Source organism: Physeter macrocephalus, chromosome 4 (assembly GCF_002837175.3).
Source record: "Physeter macrocephalus isolate SW-GA chromosome 4, ASM283717v5, whole genome shotgun sequence".
NCBI classification, from domain to species: Eukaryota; Metazoa; Chordata; class Mammalia; order Artiodactyla; family Physeteridae; genus Physeter; species Physeter macrocephalus.
This window is the reverse complement of record NC_041217.1, coordinates 84,940,435-84,962,569: the sequence shown is the minus strand read 5'-3', so window position 1 is coordinate 84,962,569 and position 22,135 is coordinate 84,940,435. Positions and strand designations below refer to the sequence as shown.

Below are 22,135 nucleotides of genomic sequence, written 5' to 3'. Positions count from 1 at the left end.
AAAAGAGGCAGAGCAGGAGAGTGTCGAGTGAGCTGCTGACGACAGCAGCTTCAGAGGTCTTGTATAAAAAGCTAACTGAGCTTTCAGTGGAAATTTCTCTACTCCTGGTCTCATGTCTACTTCTTGAAGGTGTCTGAATAGAATGCAGAGACTATCAAACCAAAGGGTTAAAACCTGCCCAATTGTAGGGACCTATTCAGCAGGCTGCCATACACATGCTAAGGTGGAGGCCAAACCCTGAACACATGCCCCATTTCTCCAGGAATGTAACTATGAATAAAGGGAAATGGTATGGAAGGTGGACTAGAACTCAGGGGAAATTGAAAAGGTTGTCAGTAGGCCTTCAAAATGTTTGTGTATAATACACAAAGACGGGGATGCAGGAGGATCATCATTCCTAGAACTGTTAATGTTTGCTGGATGACGATGTACAGAAGCAATAATTACAAAGAGACAAAACAATTTAACACTGCGAAACAGAAGTCTCAGAATAAAGGAATCAGGTGAATGAGATTAATGAGGCTTTCTATAGGAGGTGGCTTTTGAGCTGGATTTTTAAAAGATAAGGAATGTCCTGGTTGAGAGCAGACAGAGGAAGGCATTCTAAATAGAAGGAACTGGTTTATGCTGAAACTTAGAAGCAAGAATGTGCAAGCAATATATAAGGAATTTCAAGCAAGTACATATTATATACACTGGAGAATACAGAGAAATTAGAATGCTGAGATCAGGGCTTAAATAATGTGAGGTGACTGCATGTGCCCAGACTGTCAAATGGCTCAGAGTCCCCTATAGAGCCACACAGCATCTTGATCTATGTCAGTAAACACCAGGACACCTATGGGAACAAGGATGAGTCCATTTGTTACAGATACTGGGACTAAAAGACAGCTACACTGTAAAACCCATAAAATGCTAAGTATCATTAATCACAGTTCCCTATCATTTGAGATTCTGGGGTAAATAAGAGATATATCCTATCCAGAACTGTGATGCATTAATGTAGGCTTACGGGCCTAGAACCTGACACAAATCAAGCCAAACTCTTAAGAAATTAGAATGTAAAAAAGGAATTCTTTAAAATAGAAAATACATGTTTCTTTCCCTGACTCTCAAACTTAAAACTTGACTGGTCCCCTATATCCCGTTTGGCATACTGGACTTTTGAAGCTAGCACATTCACCATAGCTGTGGCCATACTGAATAGGAAGAGAGCTATGAAAGAGCTTTAGGGACTGCAAAGTCAGTTTACTAATAAGTGAGAGGATAGTTCTGGTGTACTACAGGGTGCTAGAGCAACAGCCAAAGACAAGATACAAATTCTGATTTCATAAACTTCGAATTAGGTCTCTGGCTTCTTGCACTTGTTGGAGGTAAAAACAGAGCTATTTATCAGGCTTCTGCCAATTTTCCTAACTGAACTTTCCTAACCTCTGATGACAAAAACTGCAAGGGCAACCCTGTTCTTCCACAGCATTTTCCTGGTGCCACTTTCAAAAACAGACTATTGAAATGTATGTGTGTGTGTATATATACATATATGCGTTTATACATATATAGGTATATATATAAATTATATTTATGAACATTGAATAAGCCAAAAGGTGAGCAGTATCTTAAATTTCTGCTTTACTTAACTGGCACAATTTAGTTAGTGCTGGAAGGGAGGCAACCATTTAAGTGATAGCATTTGTTGGTATCACCTTGGTTTTTTCCTCCTCCCCTAGGCAGTTTATAAAAGGTGATTTCTGAAACGCTTCACAATAGAAAAGCTCAAGGGTTTACATTCAACTGTGACACCACTATGAATTCATTAAGAAGCATGTTTCAGGTTGCACTATAATTTCCCTATGTAACATAAACCCATGGAATCTGACATAAGCTGATTGCTCATGCTGGTTATTTTATTTACATTTCTGAATGGAAGGGATCTCAATACTCATAAAATATCTTACTAACTTATTATTTTTCATCTGTTCTCCCAGAGCAGCTATTATAAAACAGGCATAGAGACAGAAGTCTCAACGTGTATGACTAGTTAAGCAACCAGGGAAAAGTTACTGCTCCAAAGCAATTTTTTAGAAAATAATTCAATATGGAGCTTGAGACCAAATGAGATATCATTACTCTAAATGCCATGTGAAAGATAAAAGTTAAAAAAACAGTGTTCATTATCTTCGTTGAAGTCCTATGGGAGTAGGAGGTAGTTCACAGGAACTTAGGGGGTCTGGAGTTTACCTAAGTCTTTCTTTAGAGACCTAATGTTAGCAGACACAGCCTAGTATAAACGGGAACACAAGTGAATGGATGAGAGTGGGCTCCTCACAACCCAGAAATATGAATGCCCCTCCTTACCAGCATGTTACTAATCAGACTTCTGAAATGGAAGATACCATCATGCATCTAACTCATTATTTGGAGATGTATGTTCTGTTCATCTACCCAAAGAATAATAATTTCCACTTATTCCAGAAGATATAGCAAGCTCAGATAAATTGCTAGAGAAGTAACAATTACCAGTTAACTCCAGAGCCTGATCTGCGGTCTTCTGCCTGTAAGTCTGTGTTCAAATCATCCCACTTTCTTTCTTCTGCTGCCACACTGAGTTAAATCAGTATATTCTTCGACCCTCTAGTACAGCCTTGGGCCTACTCTTCTACTCAATATACTTTCATCATTTTACCATATCTAATGATTACATGACTAACAGGATAAATTCCCCAAGGACAAGTTCTGTACCTATTTTAAAAAATATTTTAATATGTATTTCAAGGTCATATCCCCAATGATCCAGTCAGTACATATACTTGACTGAGCCAAATAAAGATAGGAAATCTTTTTCAGTTGTTTAGAGAGAAAATCTTGGCAGTTCCCCCTGTAAAAATGTAGAATTATCCAGGATTCAGAATTGATCAGCAAAATTCAGCTTAGAAAAGAGGGAAAAGGCAGTTTAGTTTAGTACCTTAATCCAATATCCTTTTATTATTTTTCTTAATTAACCTGATATATTTTCAGAATCAGTCATTGCAGGGTACAGCTTTGACATGAACAGTGGGCTCTGGGAAATTCTGAGTGGTTCTTTCCCTTTCTTTCTTACACGTCCACAGAGGTACATGAGTACCTAACTCTTTAGTCCTAACTCTTTGCTGTCCCATTCTGCTTCTGACATCACACTTTCATTTTCTAAACTAGGATGGTCCTTAGCCCTTATTAATCTGTCATTATTAGGAATGAGAGGATATAAAAGACAATGATAAAAATGAATGAGTATAGTAGGCTTTAGTCTTATGGCAGCTACTATATAAATCTGAGGGGTGACATTTCTTATTTCAATCTTGAGTTGTGGAGCACTTCATTTTTTAATAAATTCTAAACTATTCAGATGAACATAATGAATACTGCTGTTTACAAAAACACTAACTTCATCATTTATGTGTAAAGATGAAAGTCTTTCATGTCTGATATCTGAAAAAGAATAAAATAAAGAGACCTCCTTCTATTTCCTCTTGTTTGACTGAAAGGAAAAAGCCTCTATCAGTCTAGATTGACTTTTTTGGGTCACTAAATCTTATGTGAGGCATGTGAAAGTTAACTCATCAGTCACTTCTAGTCAAATGAATAAATCTGCAAGGATGAACTAATCTACTGTTATGGCAGTAGCCTCTGTCTTACACTAATACATGTCTTGCCTACCTTAAACCCCCTACCACTAGACTATGAGTTATTTGTAAACAGGGATTGCATTTTATATTTCATAAAGGTGCCCAATAAATATCTGCTCCTTGAATGAATGAATGAATGATGAACAAATTCATTAGTAGTAACATCTGAAAATAATGAATTCAAACATCAAAAACTTACAGTATTTTACAGGATAATCATTACCATACTATAGCATGTTAAAGAATATTAGTTAACATATTTTTAAATGCTGAGGCTCTTTAAAAACTAAACTTTGAAAACAAATTAAGATAAGCCCTACTGGAGTCTTTTCATTCAATAAGCCAGTACTGAAACAAGAATCTTTTCAGGGTATCCAGGATTCTGAACTGCATGTTCTAGTGCGGGTTTTTGGTTTTGGATTTTTTTAGAGTCAGTATTATAAAAGCTAAAATACACCAAGAGCAAATTAATAAGAAAAGTCTACACAGCTAGGGCTTTGTTGAATTAGAATCCCTGGGCTCCCAATAAGGACTAAATCCCAAAGGGATCACAGTCAAGTAAATAAAAAATCCATCTGAATTTTATCAGAGGGCAGAGTTTCAACTTTGAATACCCCAGCAACCAAGGATGAATTATGTATAAGATTAGTAAAGTGCCTTCATCCACGCCCCAGCCAGAGAACATTCTTCTATCTCCCTGTGACTGAAGGAAAAACAGCAGTGTATTTGTCTGCCAAGAATAGTTGTGGCTATACTCTAGGTAGGAGTTTAACAACACTGAGGGATTAAAATTTAATTGTAAACCTGCTGCTACCTGGGAGTAAAAGCTTGAACTCTGGCATCAGAAAGAAACTGGGACTCCAGCATACTGAATAGATGAAAACAAGAGCTGGCATGTTCCTAACAAAGAGTATGAGAGTATGTTCCCTTCTTAAATTCTTCCCCAAACTGCTTCTTTCTCTGTATATCCTATTTGTAATATGCAAGAGTGCTCAATGGGAATATAGCTCTTTTCTACACTTTGAATAGTACATATACATTTCCAGAACGCTTGAAATTACAGGATGAGGTTAAAGGGTGATTATGTGGTCTGAATTCTCTGAATATCAGTTCTCTTAATTTTGTTGAGCATCACCTGAAGCCCAAATAATTTCTTTTCTTGAAGCTGGCTGTCGAGATGGACATGAGGCAATCTTAATATTATTACAGAACTAAGAGAGATTATTTTTTCCTCAAATTCAAATAGAATACCATTAACACCCAATCTTTCATTGAGGCCTCTTCGGCATTAAGGAACACATCGAAGTTTCCGATGTATTGTTACAACTGCTAGAAGGACATCTGCTACCTAAAAACCCCACTTTAGCAAAACAAAACAAAACAAACAAAAAAGCCCCATGAGTTACGTTATTTTAGACCAAAAGTTTATTCTGTTCAGTTAAACTTCCCCTTACAGTCCTTCACAAACTTCACCTTTGATTTTGAAAGAAGAGTGATGTTGAAACATAAGATATAGATTTGTAGTTTATATTAAGACTTTTTTTTTTTACCATTTCAAAGAGTTAATTAAATTCCCTCTGAATTATTACAAATGAGTACCTACAGTTTCTTCAGTATTACTGCACATTTCAGACAGTTAGAAAGGCTGAAGTTCTTTATACAGTTGTGTGAGTATGTGATATAAATGATCAAACAATGTTCTTTCTTAAGTGGTTTACTAGCCAGAACAGGAATGAAATTAAAGTGAATCAGTTTGAAGACAGAAAAGCAAATGTGCATTCTTTACTTTAAAACATCAGAGTTCATCAAATAGGCTTATACTATGAAGAATTTTCCAGGTAGCTTATTTGTCTACTTCTACCTTTGCAGTTAACCACTTCTGCAATCTAAGTGCCTCTTCTATTTTCTGACAATCCACATTGGCCTCTTTATTTAAAACTCTTCTCCAAATTCATCTCCTATGGGAAGACACTAGCAAAGCCAATTTACTATCATCACTCCATCAGTCTATATTCCCTCAGCATTACTATATTCGGTTTGAAATTTATTCTTTTGTACTTGTTTTAGTATACGTTGTAAGGTGACATATTTTTGAAACCAAGCATATATATGACTAAAGAGCTACCTATTATGTGATTTCAAGGAACTCTCTTATCTTTAACGGCTCAAACTTCCTCGTCTATTACATTGGAAGATCACAGTCTGTCCTCCAATGCTTCTGGTAAGAATAAATGACAGTGTAAGTATAAACTTTTAAAAAAAGAAAACTAATGAAGTCCATGTTACTCTTGGTTTAGAATTGTAATATATTACGTAGTTGCACTAATTTAGTTCTTTGAGCATTAGAAATTTGATTGGTGGGGGAAGGAGCAAAATTCCACTCAAGAAAAAAGCCAAAATAACTATTCCTCGCGATTTTAATTTTCCTCTGTACCCATTATTCTCTCCATTTAGAGGATTATGCTGGGTCTGCAAAACACAAAGATGTTTTCTAAAACAAAACCCAGTAGGTTTCCTAATATGAATTCTAATACCACTAGTGTAATGGGTTTGGAATGAGTGATTTACATCAATATCTGGGCACAGCTCTTCTAAAAACTGCTATGCAGTCCATTTGCCTCAAGTGCTAATAATTAACAATAAATATATTAGTAGAAGTTAGTGACAGGATATCTTAGACTTTGGCACTGAGACTTTCACTTTGAGGGGGGAAAGATGATTAAATATACTGCCAAATAAATTCAGGGAGAGCTTTTGTGAACTTCATACTCGTCAAGCACATGTTTAATAGGGAAAGAGGGTGCTTTCCACAAACTTCAAAACTGAATTAAATCCTGGGGAAGGGATACAGACATGCATTAAAAAGTAAATTGCCCTAACTTTTATTATTATTTTTGCCTTTGAAGAGTTCAGTACTTAGAAAATTTGGATAAAGAAGAACATTAGCAATTTCATAAATTTCTCATTCTGGTCCTTTTTGAAGGAGAACAATGAGGATGAAGCATGAGAAATTACCCTTATAAAAAGTAGAGAACAACTTTTCTCTTGCTACAAATATCCCAGTTAATTCAGAAAATCAAAATTGGAATAAGCCAGACTGCCCAAATAAAGACTTCAGCAGCACTAACAATGAAACAAAAGTGTAAACATTTAAAATTTTTGACCTGTCACAATAGGCTCATTTTATTATCAGGATACTCTCTGGGAAATACCTCAGATATATTACTATGGAAACAGCATGGTTATAGAAGAGTATTTTACAGGAATTTAAGTTTAGTTACAATTCAAAATGTTTTTAAAACTATATTAGTTCTTGAAAATAATACATTTTCAAACAAAGTAAAGCAACATTTTAATTATCAGTTTAATTCTAAATGGGGCCCTATGTAGTTAATAAAGCAGAATGCAACTCTCATAGGTTTTTAGTATTAATAAAGTCAGATGAAGAATATTAAAAAAATCTTTTACATATGAACAGATTTCACATCACTGGTTATGACAATGGAAAATTAGGAACCTTTAAAAAAATTTTTTTTTCGGGCTTCCCTGGTGGCTCAGTGGTTAAGAATCTGCCTGCCAATGCAGGGGACACAGGTTTGAGCCCTGGTCTGGGAAGATCCCACATGCTGCGGAGCAACTAAGCCCATGTGGCACAACTACTGAGCCTGCGCTCTAGAGCCTGCAAGCCACAACTACTGAGCCTGCATGCCACAACTACTGAAGTCCACGCGCCTAGAGTCCGTGCTCCGCAACGAGAAGCCACTGCAATGAGGAGCCCACGCACCGCAACGAAGAGTAGCTCCCACTCGCCGCAACCAGAGAAAGCCCGCGCGCAGCAACGAAGACCAAGGCAGTCAAAAATAAATTAATAAAATAAATTAAATTAATATATATATATTTTTTTCTACTGGTATATGTCAATATATGGTTATAATTGTCTATCAACTCCCCTAGTTACAGAGACAATCTTTGCCCTGCAAAAAATGATAATTGTGGACAAACCTTCTCAAAAGTTCTGGTCACTGTTCAGTAAAAGACAATAAGCATTTATATCTGCTTATTATTTTTAAAAATTTAATCTGGGGAGAAAAATGTTAATTATTTTTGGGAAGGGGCTGAAGAAATCCCAGTGAGACATTCTGTAGAGAGGTCTTTTGTTAGTATAACATCTGACCTTCTATATCTTTGGAAATCATGCAAACTTGGCTAATGTAGTACTTAAAGAATTAATCAAGCAGATTGTTAGGCCCTAGTTACAGTGGAGCCAGCCAATTATGAGTTGCTCAGAAATTCATCACTGGCCTGTCTAACCACATTTTCCCACATAAAGATTAGTAGAAATATGTGGAAACTGGGCCCATTCCCACCCCAGCACAGCTACAATATGTGTTCAGTGAAACAAATTTTAACCAAGTTTTGCCTTAGTGAAACAAACAATTTATTTGGGAATCTTTTTGATTTCTGTCTTTACCCATAACATCTTTTCTGCCAACATTGTAAAGGCTGCCCCATTTAGTTAAAACGCAACTAGGGATTTTTATATCCAAAAACACTTGTGAATTCAAAGCACTAAAAAGTCACATGCCACAAGCCTGAATTTATCAGTAAGTTAATGAAATTCCCAAAGACCATCTTCAGTCTTTTCACTGTTGTAATATGCCCTCCCAAGGCTTACTAAGAAGAAAGCTTTTCTTGCAAGAGAGAAATGAAAGAGGCCAGAGTAGATGAAGATTGGTTCTCTAAGGAGAGGGCAGTGCTGCTCTTAAATAAAGAAGCGCCTTTCAGATAAGCAGAATCAGATTCCAGTTCACTGGTTTGCTGGCTACCCTTACTTTGAACTCTCATATTTAACTCAGCAGGCTTCAAAGCAGGTGAGAAAGTGATCTACCACTTAAAAGCAATTTTTCCTTTTTTAGGAATTCTGGTCTTAAGAGAATATCAGCTCTGATATCAGCACATTCCACATCTCCAGGGATTTATGCAATTTTTTTTTCATTGCTTTATGTCTAATATCCGGTGAGGAGAAAAATCAGGAAAAAGTCCTAACTTGCTGAAAATGAAGTCTTCTTCCGTATAGCTTAATATCATGCAAAAGAAGAGGGGGCACTAAAACCACTGACCATTCTAGTACATTCCCTTCCATTTATCTAAATCTGATATTCAGTGAGGATTATTAAAAATCATTAATCCCTAGTGCCTTGCTTCACAAAAAGGCAATTTTTATAACAAATGCATTTTAACAAATTCAAACTGAATTTACTCTAGCATGTGAGCTAATACAAAACGATATTAGATGAGGAAGAGACAATGGCAACAATGGAAGGAGCTTAGGAAATTTTCTTAAATTGCTTTGCCTTACTAAATAGAAAAACAAATATGTTTCAAAGATTCTTCATTGATTTCTGTACTTCATTGATACTGTACTTGGCTATTAAATATCTGACCTAACTGAAAATTTTAACACAGGCAATTTGCAACTTATCAATTGGTTCTGCTCTATAAGGCACTTTGCTAGTGCCTAGTGCCTAGAATTTGAAACATTTCTCCACTTTCTGGTACACATAATGTACCAGAAGTATAGTACTAATGGTATTGTTTAAATGATACTTAACCACCATTTCTATGGAAAAATGCATTTTGAGTTTACTAGTAGAACATGGCTCCTCCAAACATGAAGGGGGCAGGGTTTCCCACTATAGCTGCACTTTGGTGATGATGATGACAACGACAATGGCAACAAGAGCTAACACCTAGTTTTTACTGTCAGCAGACACAATTCTAAACACCTGATAAATTTTAAACTCATTCAACCCTCACAAAAACCCATGAGGTAGTACTATTCTCATTTTACAATGCGGGGTGCAGGGGGGGAATGTTAAGCAACTTACCCAAGGTGGCACAGCCAGTAAGTGTCAGGGCTGGAATCCAAAGCAAAGCAGTCTGGCTCCAGAGCCTATGTTCACAACGACTCTACAATCCTACCCCTTCTCCACCTTGATAAGGTGGCACTATCCAGGAATTCTAAATTCTTCTTATTGGGGGTAGAGTAAAGCAGGACTTCTCAAGTTTTAAATGTGTACATAGGATCACCTGAGGATCTTGTTAAAATGCAGATTCAGGAGGGCTGGAGTGGTACCTGTGGTTCTGTGTTTCTAACAAGTTCCTGGGTGATGATAATGCTCCTGGGGCAGAGACCACACTATATTAAGTGGTGAAGAAGCCGAATTTGAGCCTCTAGTTTTCTTGCTCTCTGTCTGTTGAGGTATTTGTATATTGAGTTTATAAGCTGGAGCCTGCCTATACTATAATCATTTCCCATTAATTCTTAAACGGAAACTGCCCTTGGAACTGCTGCTAACAAATATCGGTTTGCAGGTACTTTCAGTAAATACTTAACTTTTAGGAATTTAAAATGTACATGTAAAGGCCACAGGGATAAAACGTGGCTGTAAAAGTTTGCTGTCAGGCACATTTTAAACACTATACACTACCAACAAATACCATAACATAGTAAACAAATGCCTGTTTATTGTTCATCAGCTAGAATCACAGTAAATTAATAACTTTTGGTCTAAAAAAGAAGCTTCCACTTACAAATGTATAATTATTCGTTCTCGGACACTGCTAGGAGCTTGTGCTATGCAATCTTAAAGGCTCTTCTGGTGCATCAGAGATGTCTTAGGTAAAGGCAGACACTATATATATACTATATATACTAACACTGATGAATAGAGCAAACAGTGAGTACACTCTACATTAATTTTAGCCAGTACCTCATGGAAGTACACTACTAACAATGACTACATCTCTACTCCAGATTCTAGATCTTCCTCCTCTCTCTATTTTACCTCCTTCCCACTGCCCTGAGAGAAACTCAAGGACCATCTCTCCCACTGCTTTCCTGTGATCTCAAATACACAGCTGCATATTTTTTTCCGGTTGTTAAATTGACAAGATTCTCTGTCTAGTCCATTTTTTTCCATGCCAGATTACACTGTGAAGTCATTTCAGTTTGAGACACACTCGCTCCCCAGTCAGCACCACTGCAAGCAACAGAGTTACGGTATGATCACTAAGCTTTCTTCTTATACTAAAAGGAAGCAGAAGAGTCAGTTTCCAACCCAAATATCTATACTCCCTGAACAACAGTAAAAAGTCATCCTTCTTGAAGCCTGACCCAGAATCAAGTGTAGTCTCAGACTCCTAGGCCTACAGCCAGTGGCAACTTAACACATTATACAGTTGACCTTCAGGGAAAAAGAGAAACCAGTGCTCTTACTACTGATGCCAGAAGAAAACCAACTAATCTTTAAGGCACAAAATAAACTCTTAATGCAGGAAAAGAAAGTGTGAGGAAACAAGGAGTTAGAATGGAGGTACACAGACAAAAATATAGAAATTACATTACCAAGTAAGGCCTAGTATTTCTATGGTTCTCAGTGCCTTTCTATTTGGGAATATAATGAATTAACATTTTCTTTTGGGGTTTGAATTCTTATTAGTTGGTAAAAATACAAAGATATACAAGACACATTTTTTAAAAGGCTTGGAGACTTACAGGGACTTATCTTTGGTAATTTTGCTTTGAGCCAGTGACATTAATTAACAGGTTTATGTAGAAAAGTAAATAATCATGGGATACTCTCTCGAATATCAGTCCTCAAATACTTTCTGGACCTGGGTCCGGAAATGGGGAAGCAGTTCAAAACTAAAGGGTAAAAATAAAAATAAAGGTCTGTACATGGTTCTACACCCAAGGTGGGGAGATCAATAAGAACATGTAGATATAAAAACAGGGAGAAATTTTGAGTAAAGAGGCACATTCTGAACCCAGGGCAAATGTCGCAACTGTCCTACCTTACCTACTTATTCTTCATCCTAGTTGCATTCTTGAATTTAACATTCACCAAACCCTGAGAACTAATGATTTCATTTAAATGGAAAAATCAAAAGCCTTCTGTACAAAACAAGGGATTTTTTTTAAATGCCAAAGAAAATGCATTTAAAAGGGGTGGATTATTCTTTAGCTAGTAACAAGGGCTATGCTTACCACCAAAAGTGATCTACAAAGACCAACTTTATAACGTTATGCCATTGTATTCTCCAAACTTCTAAGCAACAAAAATACAGCTCAAATCACCAAAATCTTATGTTTGACATATTTATGGCAGCAACTTTACAAATCAATTCCTGTAATTTACTATAACAAATATCTTCACTGCTCAGCTGGTTTAGCACAAACAGATCAGAGATGGTTTCTTGTGTGTTTTACAAATACTCTGCACAAGTCCTTGAGATCATACTTACAGCTTTAGCAAAAACACCCATGATTTCAGGAAACTGGTGTGTGAGAAGAGCTATCATTGCTGTAGAAGAACATAGTCCTGCTGTGAAATGGATGAAAAAAGGAAGCTCCTTCTTTGGGTAAACAGAAACATGATGAAACGCTGCAAGGGAGAAAAGACAGAAATGGATTTTATTTCAGAATACAGTGTAAGCCAGTTTTAATATTTTCAAATGAAATCCATGTATAAAAACTAAAAAGGAAAATGTTTTTTAAAAAAAGAACAAGAAGTCTCTGGTCAAGCAAGGGAGAAGGAAATTATTATCCATTATTTTCTCTAGCATCAACAGCACACCTACATAGCCAGACAACTGTCAGGAACTGGGAATAGGATGGCACTATGGGAAAGAACAGTAATTGTAGTCATGCTGAGGTGGTTTTGAAAAAGAGCTTTGTCACTTATTAGCTGTGTGATCTTGAATAAGTTGCTAAACCCTCTAGTAGTTGCTATGGAGTTGTTATGATGAACACTATAAGCCCTTTATAAAGGTGTTGTTATAATTTTGATCTTTGGGAGCTCAGAGATAAGTATAGAGATCAAGAGACAGACGTGTGGTTGGAGATTTACCAGAACAATAAGTTAACAATTTTACCCAGTTATTAATAAGTGTCTTATATGTGGCATTTCATTGAGCACTGTAAAAATCTAACCAGAACACCAAAGCCCTAGGATTCTGAACATAAATGGAGTCCCTTGTCTTATTTTATCACATTCGCACATTTACTCAGGTATTATTTTTCTAATGATTGGATATTTCATGACCAATAGTATTCACGTAGTTTTATGTTATTTGAAATTTGAAAATACTTGAATAACAATGCTGAGAGGAGCCTATTACAATGACTGGCAGACAGGAGGTACTCAATAAATGTCTGTCAAACTGAGAGTTATTCTGGGACTTCAGTTGACTGCTCAGGGTTGGACACAAACCTAAGAATTCCTGACGTAATATCCTGCATAAGTAAGGAATGACTAATTCAGTGCTGAATCGAGGTCAGCTATAAATTTAACTTTTTAAAACATAATGATTCACAGGGAAGATTACACCTAAGTTTCCTTCAGTAGCCAGGATTTTTTTTTTATGTCTTATACTATCTTCAGAAAGTATATACCAAAAAGCAAACTCATTAAAAATCCAGAAAATTTCCAGAGCCTTGAGTCATGTTTAAAGTAAAAGCACACCAAGTCTGAATTTTTTTAAGTTAGAAACATTAGAAGCTGTGGACAACATTGTGCTTTCAGCACCCAAAAAAGCAGCAGTTTCTCCTGCTCTGTCCCTCAGCCATTAGAGGCCAACTTCTTCCAGGAAATCAAAAGATACAAACCATATTTGCAAAGACAGAGAACAAATACTTATATGTGCCAGTGGTTACTATAATTACTTTCGTGTGAGAGACAGCATAATTAATAATATTAATTAAACTGTAGCATTTTGTGGCTCACAAAGTGCTTTAATTTATATTAGTTTAATTTTTTTCAATAACCCTAGGAGATAGATAGTATTATTCCTACTTTTTAAGGTAGAAAACTATATAGCTTTAATAGGATAATTTTCTAAAATGTGAAATTTTTATACTGTAGGAGAGCTCCAATTATTTCTTTTTGGATTGCTTTCCGTAGATTCATTTGTCAGTCAATGTTTGGCTAATACATCAAAATAATGGATGACTAGTACAGAAACACTCCCTTGGAAGTAAAGTTCAAATTTCATCACTGGCTTGTAGAGAAAAATTTATCAGGAGGCATAAAAGACAACTAAATAGCTATGTGAACTAAGGGAATAGTTCAAGTCTGAACTTATGAGGTTCATAAGCAAATTCCAGAATGCTGTAAGTCATATCAAGGTTGAAGGAGAATTGAAAACAAAAAACATTAAGTACTCCTGGGTATTAAAACTCCACATTATTAAAAATTTGTTCATTCTATCATAGAGACAGAAAAAATACTCTAAGAATATACAATATAATCAAACTAAAACCCCCAGAATATCCCTCCTCTCCTACCTTCTAGAATTTGCAAATTAGTAGAACCCTAGAAACAATAAAGCCCTGCTAAAAAGCAAGCTCTCTTCTTGTAGCCTATGGCTCTGACAATACGTAACAATAACAACCTTGATTTTATTCATGTTACTATGAAAGACAGTCTTATATCAGTCAACCTCTGTAACGATTGGAGGGGGGGCATAATTTTAGGTTAAATGTATTAGCCTAACATAATACACTCTTGTATACTGATGTTCCGCAATTAAAGATTCGTTCCTTTGCCTTAAATATCCTTGTTCCCATTAAAAATGGAAAAACAATACCTACTATCACCATCGTAATAGGAAAGGAAAAATTTCGAACACTAATGACCTTCTAATTGCCAAAGTCAATGGATTTTTCTCAGTAATTACCTTACTAAATACCTTGGATACTCCTCCTCACTTGGAAATTTTTTCCTCCTTTTAGTTTCTAGGATATCTAGTTCTGGTTCTTGTCCTGTCTCTCTGACCACTCCTTCACTGAATCTTCTGACTCCTTATCGGCCACCCATCCCTTAGACATTTTCATCATGGTTCACCCTTAGTTTACTTCTCACACTCTTTACAGTTTCCCTTAGTGATCTCATTCATGCCTAGAAAATGATGACTCCCAAGTCAGTTTTGTGATATAGAGAGATGTAGAGGGAATGAGATATTTTGGCAATTTTGTTTACATGACCTGATCCTATCCCTGCGCCACAGCTGATTGGATCAGGGATGAACACCTGGTAAATGTGATTTACTCTCCCAGAAGTTTTAGAAGTGGGATTGAGATATTCTTCATTCTGTATTATTTGCCTGAACTGATGACATGTAAACTTAGAGCTGTATGGGGGTATCAAGTTTAGCTACATGAGTGTCTAAGAAGGGAAAGCCAAACTGCAAAGATTAAGATATAAAAATGAAGCAGATACACTGAGAGAAGCAGAAATGAGAGCTCATACAAAGAAAAGATGGAGTTGGGGAATGAAAAAAAAAAGAAAGGGAGAATAGGAGAGGCTGAAAAAGGCAGTCAGAGACAGAGATAAACAGACAACTGACTCCTGGAAATCCTGATAGCCTTCTAGTTTCTGGTTCTAGTCTCTTCTGAGGTGCAACTCTAATTGTTGCCTTTGGGTTCCTTGAGATAATCCAGTCTTCTTCCAACAAATTCTCTTTATTTTAAAGCTAGTTTCAAGTGGCTCTCTCATACCCAAAGAATGCCTGCAACATTTACTATTTATATAACATACATGTTTAATAATATACATATTATATATAACTTAAAAATATATCTTAGCCCCATATATGTAGAGATACAAAATATAAAGGCTACGTATGTATATGTTAAACAGATTAAATAATAAAATATTTAAGCATATACACACCTACATACACATGGATGTGTGCAACATACTCAAAAATAAAAAACCCTGGGAGAAAAATATCAGCATACTCAACTTCCATAAGCTCTCCTAAATTTTTATCTATCTGTTTGAACTTTTCAGCTCATTAAGTCTGATGTTGTAAAAATGCAACTTTCCTTCATAGACTTCAGTTCTAATGGACCCAGAATTGTAAAAACTGTGGTACAGATTGATATCGTAAGAGGAAACTAGCGTGTATAACTTTCAGCATACTTACCTATCAGTTAAATTTTAAAAAAGGAAAATTAAACAAATTTACCAGCTCACAGAGAAAAAGAGTGAGTGGATGATAAGGCAGCTGAGACAAAAAGTACAGACTATTCTTTCAAAAGTTTGGCTTCCTGAAAGCAAGAACTAGACGAAAACACTCTCAGCAATCATAATCCTATGTATTTCTGGTTCTCCTCCTGACTCTTTGACTGCTCTTTTTAAAACTGGGAAGTATAGTCCCTCCAACTTCACTCTTCTTTGTAAAGATTGTTTTGACTGTTCTGGGTCCTTTACTTTGCCATATAAATTTTGGGATCAGCTTGTCAACTTGTAGGAATTGTATTGAATTTATAGATCAATTTGAAGAGAACTGTCATATAAATAATATTGGGTCTTCCAATCCATAAACGTGGTCTCTCCATTTATTTAGATTTTCTCAGCAGTACTTAGTGGATTTTAGTATACAAGTCTCACACTTATTTTGTTCAATTTATTCCTAAATTGTTTGTTCTTTTTGATGCTACTGTGATTGGAACTGTTTTCTAATTTTCATTTTGGATTGTTCATTGCTGGTATATAAATAAATGACTGAGTTTTGTATAATTACATCCTGCAACCTTGCTGAACTTGTTTATTAGTTCTAATAGTATTTTTATGGATTTCTTAGGATTTCTTGCACAGAAGATCATGTCAACTGTTAATAAAGACAGTTTTACTTCTTTCTTTCGAACATGAATGCCTTTTGTTTCTTTTTCTTGCTTGACGGCATTAACTAGAACCTCTAGTACAATGCTGAATAGCAGAATGCAGACATCCTTGTCTTGTTTCTGATCTTAGAGGGAAAGCATTCAGTCTTTCACCATTAAGTATGATCTTAGCTGTGGGTTTTTCATAGATGCTCTTTATCAGGTTGAGGAAGTTCCCTTTTATTCCCAGTTTGTTCAGAATTTTTATCATGAATGGGTGTTAGATTTTTGTCAAATGCTTTTCTGCATCTATTGTCCTTTATTCTATTACATTTTCAGATGTTAAAGCAACCTTGCATTTGCGAGGTAAATCCCAATTGGTCATGGAATATAATCCTTTTTACATGTTGGTGGATTCAGTTTGTTAACATTTTGTTGAAGATGTTTGTGTCTATATTCATGAGAGATATTGTTCTATAGCTTTCTTGTAATGCTTTTGTCTGATTTTGGTGTCAGGGTAATGCTGGTCTCACAGAATGAGTTGGGGAGTGTCCCTCCTTTATTTCTTAAAAAGAGTTTGTGAAGGATTGGTATTATTTCTTCTTTAATTGTTTGTAAGATGACTGCTTTTTTTAAAATATCTTTAATCTTTGTGTCCTTCATTGCATCTAGTACAGGGTTTTACCCAAAAAATATTCAGGAATGAACTAAATTATGCAACTACATCCAAGAAGTGGCTAAAATAGTATTTAAACAACATCCTGAATTTCAACCAGAGGTACTTTTAAAATGGGAGAATACTATGAAAAACAATCTCACAACTAATTTTAAATTTAGGAAAACTTGAATATTTACTTACGAGGTAATAGCTCTCTATCAGCAGTCTCTGTGCAGCTGGGATAAGGATAAAATAGATGGCCTTTCTCTAGTGGGTATGGAATCATTCTAAAAGCTGAGTGAAAAATAAAATACATACGTTGACATTCAATTCAATCTCACTTTCATCCTCTACTACAATCAAAGCTATTTTGGAGACGTATTTTTATTAAATTTTCACACAGCGTTTTCTTTTTCAGAGAGATATTTTAGATGAAAGAAACAAAGTACGCAAAGGAACAAATAAGGAGAAGAATAAGATCTATATAGAGAATCATGAACGGTCTGGGTGAAATAAAACTAAAGGGCGTAATGGATGGTAAGACTAGCTGTGTCCTTCTTGCCTCAGTCTCCTCATCACAAACACAATAGACTTAACTCTCTACATGTGAATTCCACTTCTTAGGGAAATCACATAACTGTTGTAGTCATAACTACTGGCAACCTAAGAGTTCTCAATGGCTCCTAACTTCATATGTGAGCTGTCACCAAGTTTTCTGTGAGCTTAATTTAGATCAGGGGTCACCAAAGTATCTAAATTAAGTACCTAAAGGGATCACCTTTGGCCAGACCTGGCCCACTGTTTTTATAAATAAAATTTTATTAGAATACAGCCATGCCTGTTCGTTTATATATTATATAAGGCTGCTTCCATGTTATAAGAGTTGGGTAGTTGTGACAGAGACTATGGCCCACAAAAACAAAATATTTACCATCTGGCCCTTTACAGAAAAAGTTTACCCATCCCTCATCTAGATTATTATCAACTCCTACAAACTTCTTAAAGAAGAAATCCTTATTGACCTACTCAACTATCAAAGTTGAGGTAAGGTTTTTGTTTTTCCCTTAGTCCTTGGCTCTAAAAACTTTTGTTAAAATATGGATTTTGTTTTGCTACAATAAAATATAGAGATTTTTCCAAAGTCACAGGGCAAATCAGTGGCACTAGGAAACCATTCATCAAGATGATTATTCATGAAATACAGAATAAATCATATACGTATTGAAAACTTCCTATGTGCCAAGCAGAACACTAGGCACTGAAGACACATACAAGGTGAATGAGGTAGAGCACCTGGTTTTTTTGTTTGTTTGTTTGTTTTTTATTTATTTATTTTATTTTTTAACATCTTTATTGGAGTATAACTGTTTTACAATAGTGTGTTAGTTTCTCCTTTACAACAAAGTGAATCAGTTATACAGGTCTATCCACCTCATTACAAATAACTCAGTTTCATTTCTTTTTATGGCTGAGTAATATTCCATTGTATATATGTGCCACATCTTCTTTATCCATTCATCTGTTGATGGACAGTTAGGTTGCTTCCATGTCCTTGCTATTGTAAATAGAGCTGCAATGAACATTTTGGTACATGACTGTGTTTGAATTATGGTTTTCTTAGGGTATATGCCCAGTAGTGGGATTGCGGGGTCGTATGGTAGTTCTATTTGTAGTTTTTTAAGGAACCTCCATACTGTTCTCCATAGTGGCTGTATCAATTTACATTCCCACCAGCAGTGCAAGAGGGTTCCCTTTTCTCCACACCCTCTCCAGCATTTATTGTTTCTAGAGTTTTTGATGATGGCCAATCTGACCAGGAGCACCTGGTTTTGAAAAGCGTACAGACTACTGGAGAAAAAGCAAAAGAAAGTCTAATTACCCCAAAACATCCAGCTCCTCAGTTTTAGTAGTCCCGCTTTCATTAATCTGTATATTGTCAGTATCAAGCACAGTGTCTGACCCTCAGCAAGATATTAATGAAGAGGTTCCCAAATTTTCTTAATTCAAGGACATGTGGTGTCCTTCGTGTCTCAGTAATTTGCTATTGATGCCCCTACACTGAAAGAAATATCTAACAATTCCACTTATTAAGTAGTGGGTCTGATCAACTTCAAATGTTTTTGTTCTAACAACTTCGCAGCGATTTGAAAAAAAAATACACATAAATTAACGAAAAAAATATTTCATTTTTAAATAACCATCATTTCTTCCTAATGGGGTATATGAGTCTGTTGGGCACTGCATAATTTCTCGAACCTTGGAATCACATTGGACACCACTATCCTCATTTCCTGTTCCACGCTGATTTTTGTGTGGTACTTCTTTTAATCACAGCAACTAACAAAACCCAGCTTTGCAAAGCTATGACAACACTGAAAAAAATAGAGAATGGAGAGCTATCTAATGTTGAAACCGTGAACTATCTAGAGCTACAGTTTGAATGGTGTATTGCTATGTTTCTACTAAAAATTTAAAATATCCCATGGCACTCTTGTGAATTTGCTATAATACCCAAAGGTGCCTCAGTGCAAACTTTGAGGAGGTTAACCAATTTTAGTGAATGAACATTGAATTTATTTTTGAATTTTCACTGACAGGTGAATTTAAGAAGTTACAAATAAGAGATCTGGTAGTTAGTGGAAAATAATCCACTTCTCCAAAGAAATGTGCGAATGGCCAATTAACACATAAAAAGATGTTCAACATTACTAATTATTAGGGAAATGCAAATCAAAATCAAAATGAGATACTACTCCACACCCATTAGGATGCTATTACCAAAAAAAACAGGAAATAACAAGTATTGGCAAGGATATAGAGAAAGTGAAACCCCTGAGCATTGCTAGTGGAATGTAAAATGGTTCAGCTGCTATAGAAAATAGTATGGTAGTTCCTCAAAAAACTAAACACAAAATTATATGATCTAGCAATTCCACTTCTAGGTATACACCCAAAAGAAATGAAAGCAGGAACTTGAACAGATATTTATGCACCCATGTTCATAACAGCATTATTCACAATAGTCAAAAGGTAGAAACAGCCCAAATGTCCACTGATGGATGAATGGATAAACAAAATTTTGTATATACTTATGATGGAATATTACTCAGCCTTAAAGAGGAATAAAACTCTGACACATGCTACAACATTATGGTAAGTAAAATAAGCCATATATAAAAGGACAAATATTGTATGATTCCACTTATATGAGATACCTAGAGTAGTCAAACTCATAGAGACAGAAAATAGAATGGTTACCAGGGGACTGGGGAGGAGGGAAGAATGGGGAGTTATTGTTTAATGGGTACAGAATTTCATTTTGGGGTGATGAAAAAATTTGGGGGATGGATAATGGTGATGGTTGCACAACAATGTACATGTATGTCACTGAACTGTACATTTCAAAATGTTTAAAATGGTAATTTTAATGTTATATGTATTTTGCCACAATTTAAAAAAAATTGTAAAGAATCGAGTTGATATCAGTTATGAGGAAAATAGTTTCATGTTGTACACATCTCAAAACAAAACCAAAAACAAAGTCCAATTTTTAAAATATTAGAACAATAGCTAACCACATTAAAAAACTTATAAATGAAGGGATATAAGTTTCCATTCTTTCCTTATAAATATTTAATTTAAGTGAACATATAGCAGAATACCCAAACAGTTTCTCATTCTGCTTTTCCTAAATGTGGCATTAATATAAGCACATTACACGTTTCTTCTACCAGTAAACCAATAAACACCACTGAGTTCACTTTGAAACCAATCTGAACAAGCCCTTAAAGAAACTCACAATCTCATTACAAAAAGACTGCCTGCGAATGGAATAATTAGTCAGAAAGATTAGTGTTGCATTTGGAAAAGAATACTTACTGCCTTCCCATGTACACTGTAACAGATTAAGAGCACCTTCTATTCGCTTCCAGTGCTGAAGATGAAAGAAAGCATAGGCAATTGCTTCACTATCGCCCCGTTTCAGAATGTGTTCTGGAGGTAAAATGAGACTTTTCATCTCTAGTAAATACTAGAAAAATAACACACACACACAGACACACCACAGAAAAAAAGAAAAATTATGCTAAATTCAAACATCCACAAAAGTGTAGATTCAAATTTTATAAAGTTAATTTGATTTTAAAAACAAACAAACATTAAGCTAGTTGAAATGACATGAAGGTCCTACTGACAAAATGCTTATATAAATGCAAATTCCAAAGATCAGAACATTCCTATAGGTAAAAATAAGGTAATAAATGGCTTATGTGTGACTTTACTAAACACAAATGGAAACTCAAGCTGAGGAAATAATGTTGGAGGAAATTACTTACTTTTCCAAAAAAGAATAAGTGTAAAAAATTATAAAACACAATTTTGGAATAACACGTTGTGGCAACATTCAATATTTTTTCTTTATTCCCCTTCTATAGTGAAGGAATTTAATTGTTAAGAAGTTCAATTAAATTAATATTTACTGAGTGCAAATCACTATGCTTGTTAGGGAATGCCAAAACACTATTCTCTAGAGCTTCCTAAGGTAATGAGAAAGACAGATTTCTTTTTCTATTTTCTCGGCCGCACTGCACAGCTTGTAGGATCTTCGTTCCCCGACCTGGGATTGAACCTGGGCCCCTGGCAGTTGAAAGCACAGAGTCCCAACCACTGGACCGCCAGGGAACTCCCGAGAAAGACAGATTTCTTAAGTTAAAAATTTTAACCAGACTGGGACTTCCCTGTGGTCCAGTGGTTAAGAATCCACCTTCCACTGCAGGGGACGCAGGTTTGATCCCTGGGTGGGGAACTAAGATCCCACATGCCTTGGGGCAACTAAGCCCATGTGCCACAGCTACTGAGCCTGCGTGCTCTAGAGCCCATGCATCACAACTAGAGAGCCCGCATGCTGCAACTACTGAGCCCATGCGCTCTGGAGCCCGCGCGCCACAATGAAGGGCCTGCACACCACAAGGAAAGATCCCACATGCTGCAATGAAGATCCCATGTGATGCAACTAAGACCCTACGCAACCAAATTAAAAAAAAAAATTATAACCAGACTATGGTAAGTGCTTCACTAGAGGTATAGATGTATATAGGAATATGGATAGGAGGTATTAATTTTTTTTTTTTTTTTTTTTTTTTTTTT

At 35.7% G+C, this 22,135-nt stretch overlaps 1 protein-coding gene across 15 annotated transcripts in view; it reads right to left on the bottom strand.

Annotated features, from left to right (window-relative positions):
• The window catches only part of ST7L (suppression of tumorigenicity 7 like), a 94,102-nt gene that overhangs the window by 18,264 nt on the left and 53,703 nt on the right, over positions 1-22,135 (bottom strand). For 10 of the 15 annotated variants that reach the window (XM_007114246.4, XM_028488995.2, XM_007114248.4 and 7 more), the window contains 3 exons: positions 20,870-21,020; positions 17,192-17,284; positions 11,185-12,109 (listed from right to left, as the gene is read on the bottom strand). In XM_007114246.4, coding sequence (XP_007114308.1) covers positions 11,931-12,109; positions 17,192-17,284; positions 20,870-21,020 — 423 coding nt within the window. In that variant the 3' untranslated portion in view covers positions 11,185-11,930. Of the gene's footprint in view, positions 1-11,184; positions 12,110-17,191; positions 17,285-20,869; positions 21,021-22,135 lie in introns of those variants that run through there. The other 5 variants (XR_003679538.2, XM_028488992.2, XM_055084379.1 and 2 more) reach the window with 3 other exon arrangements.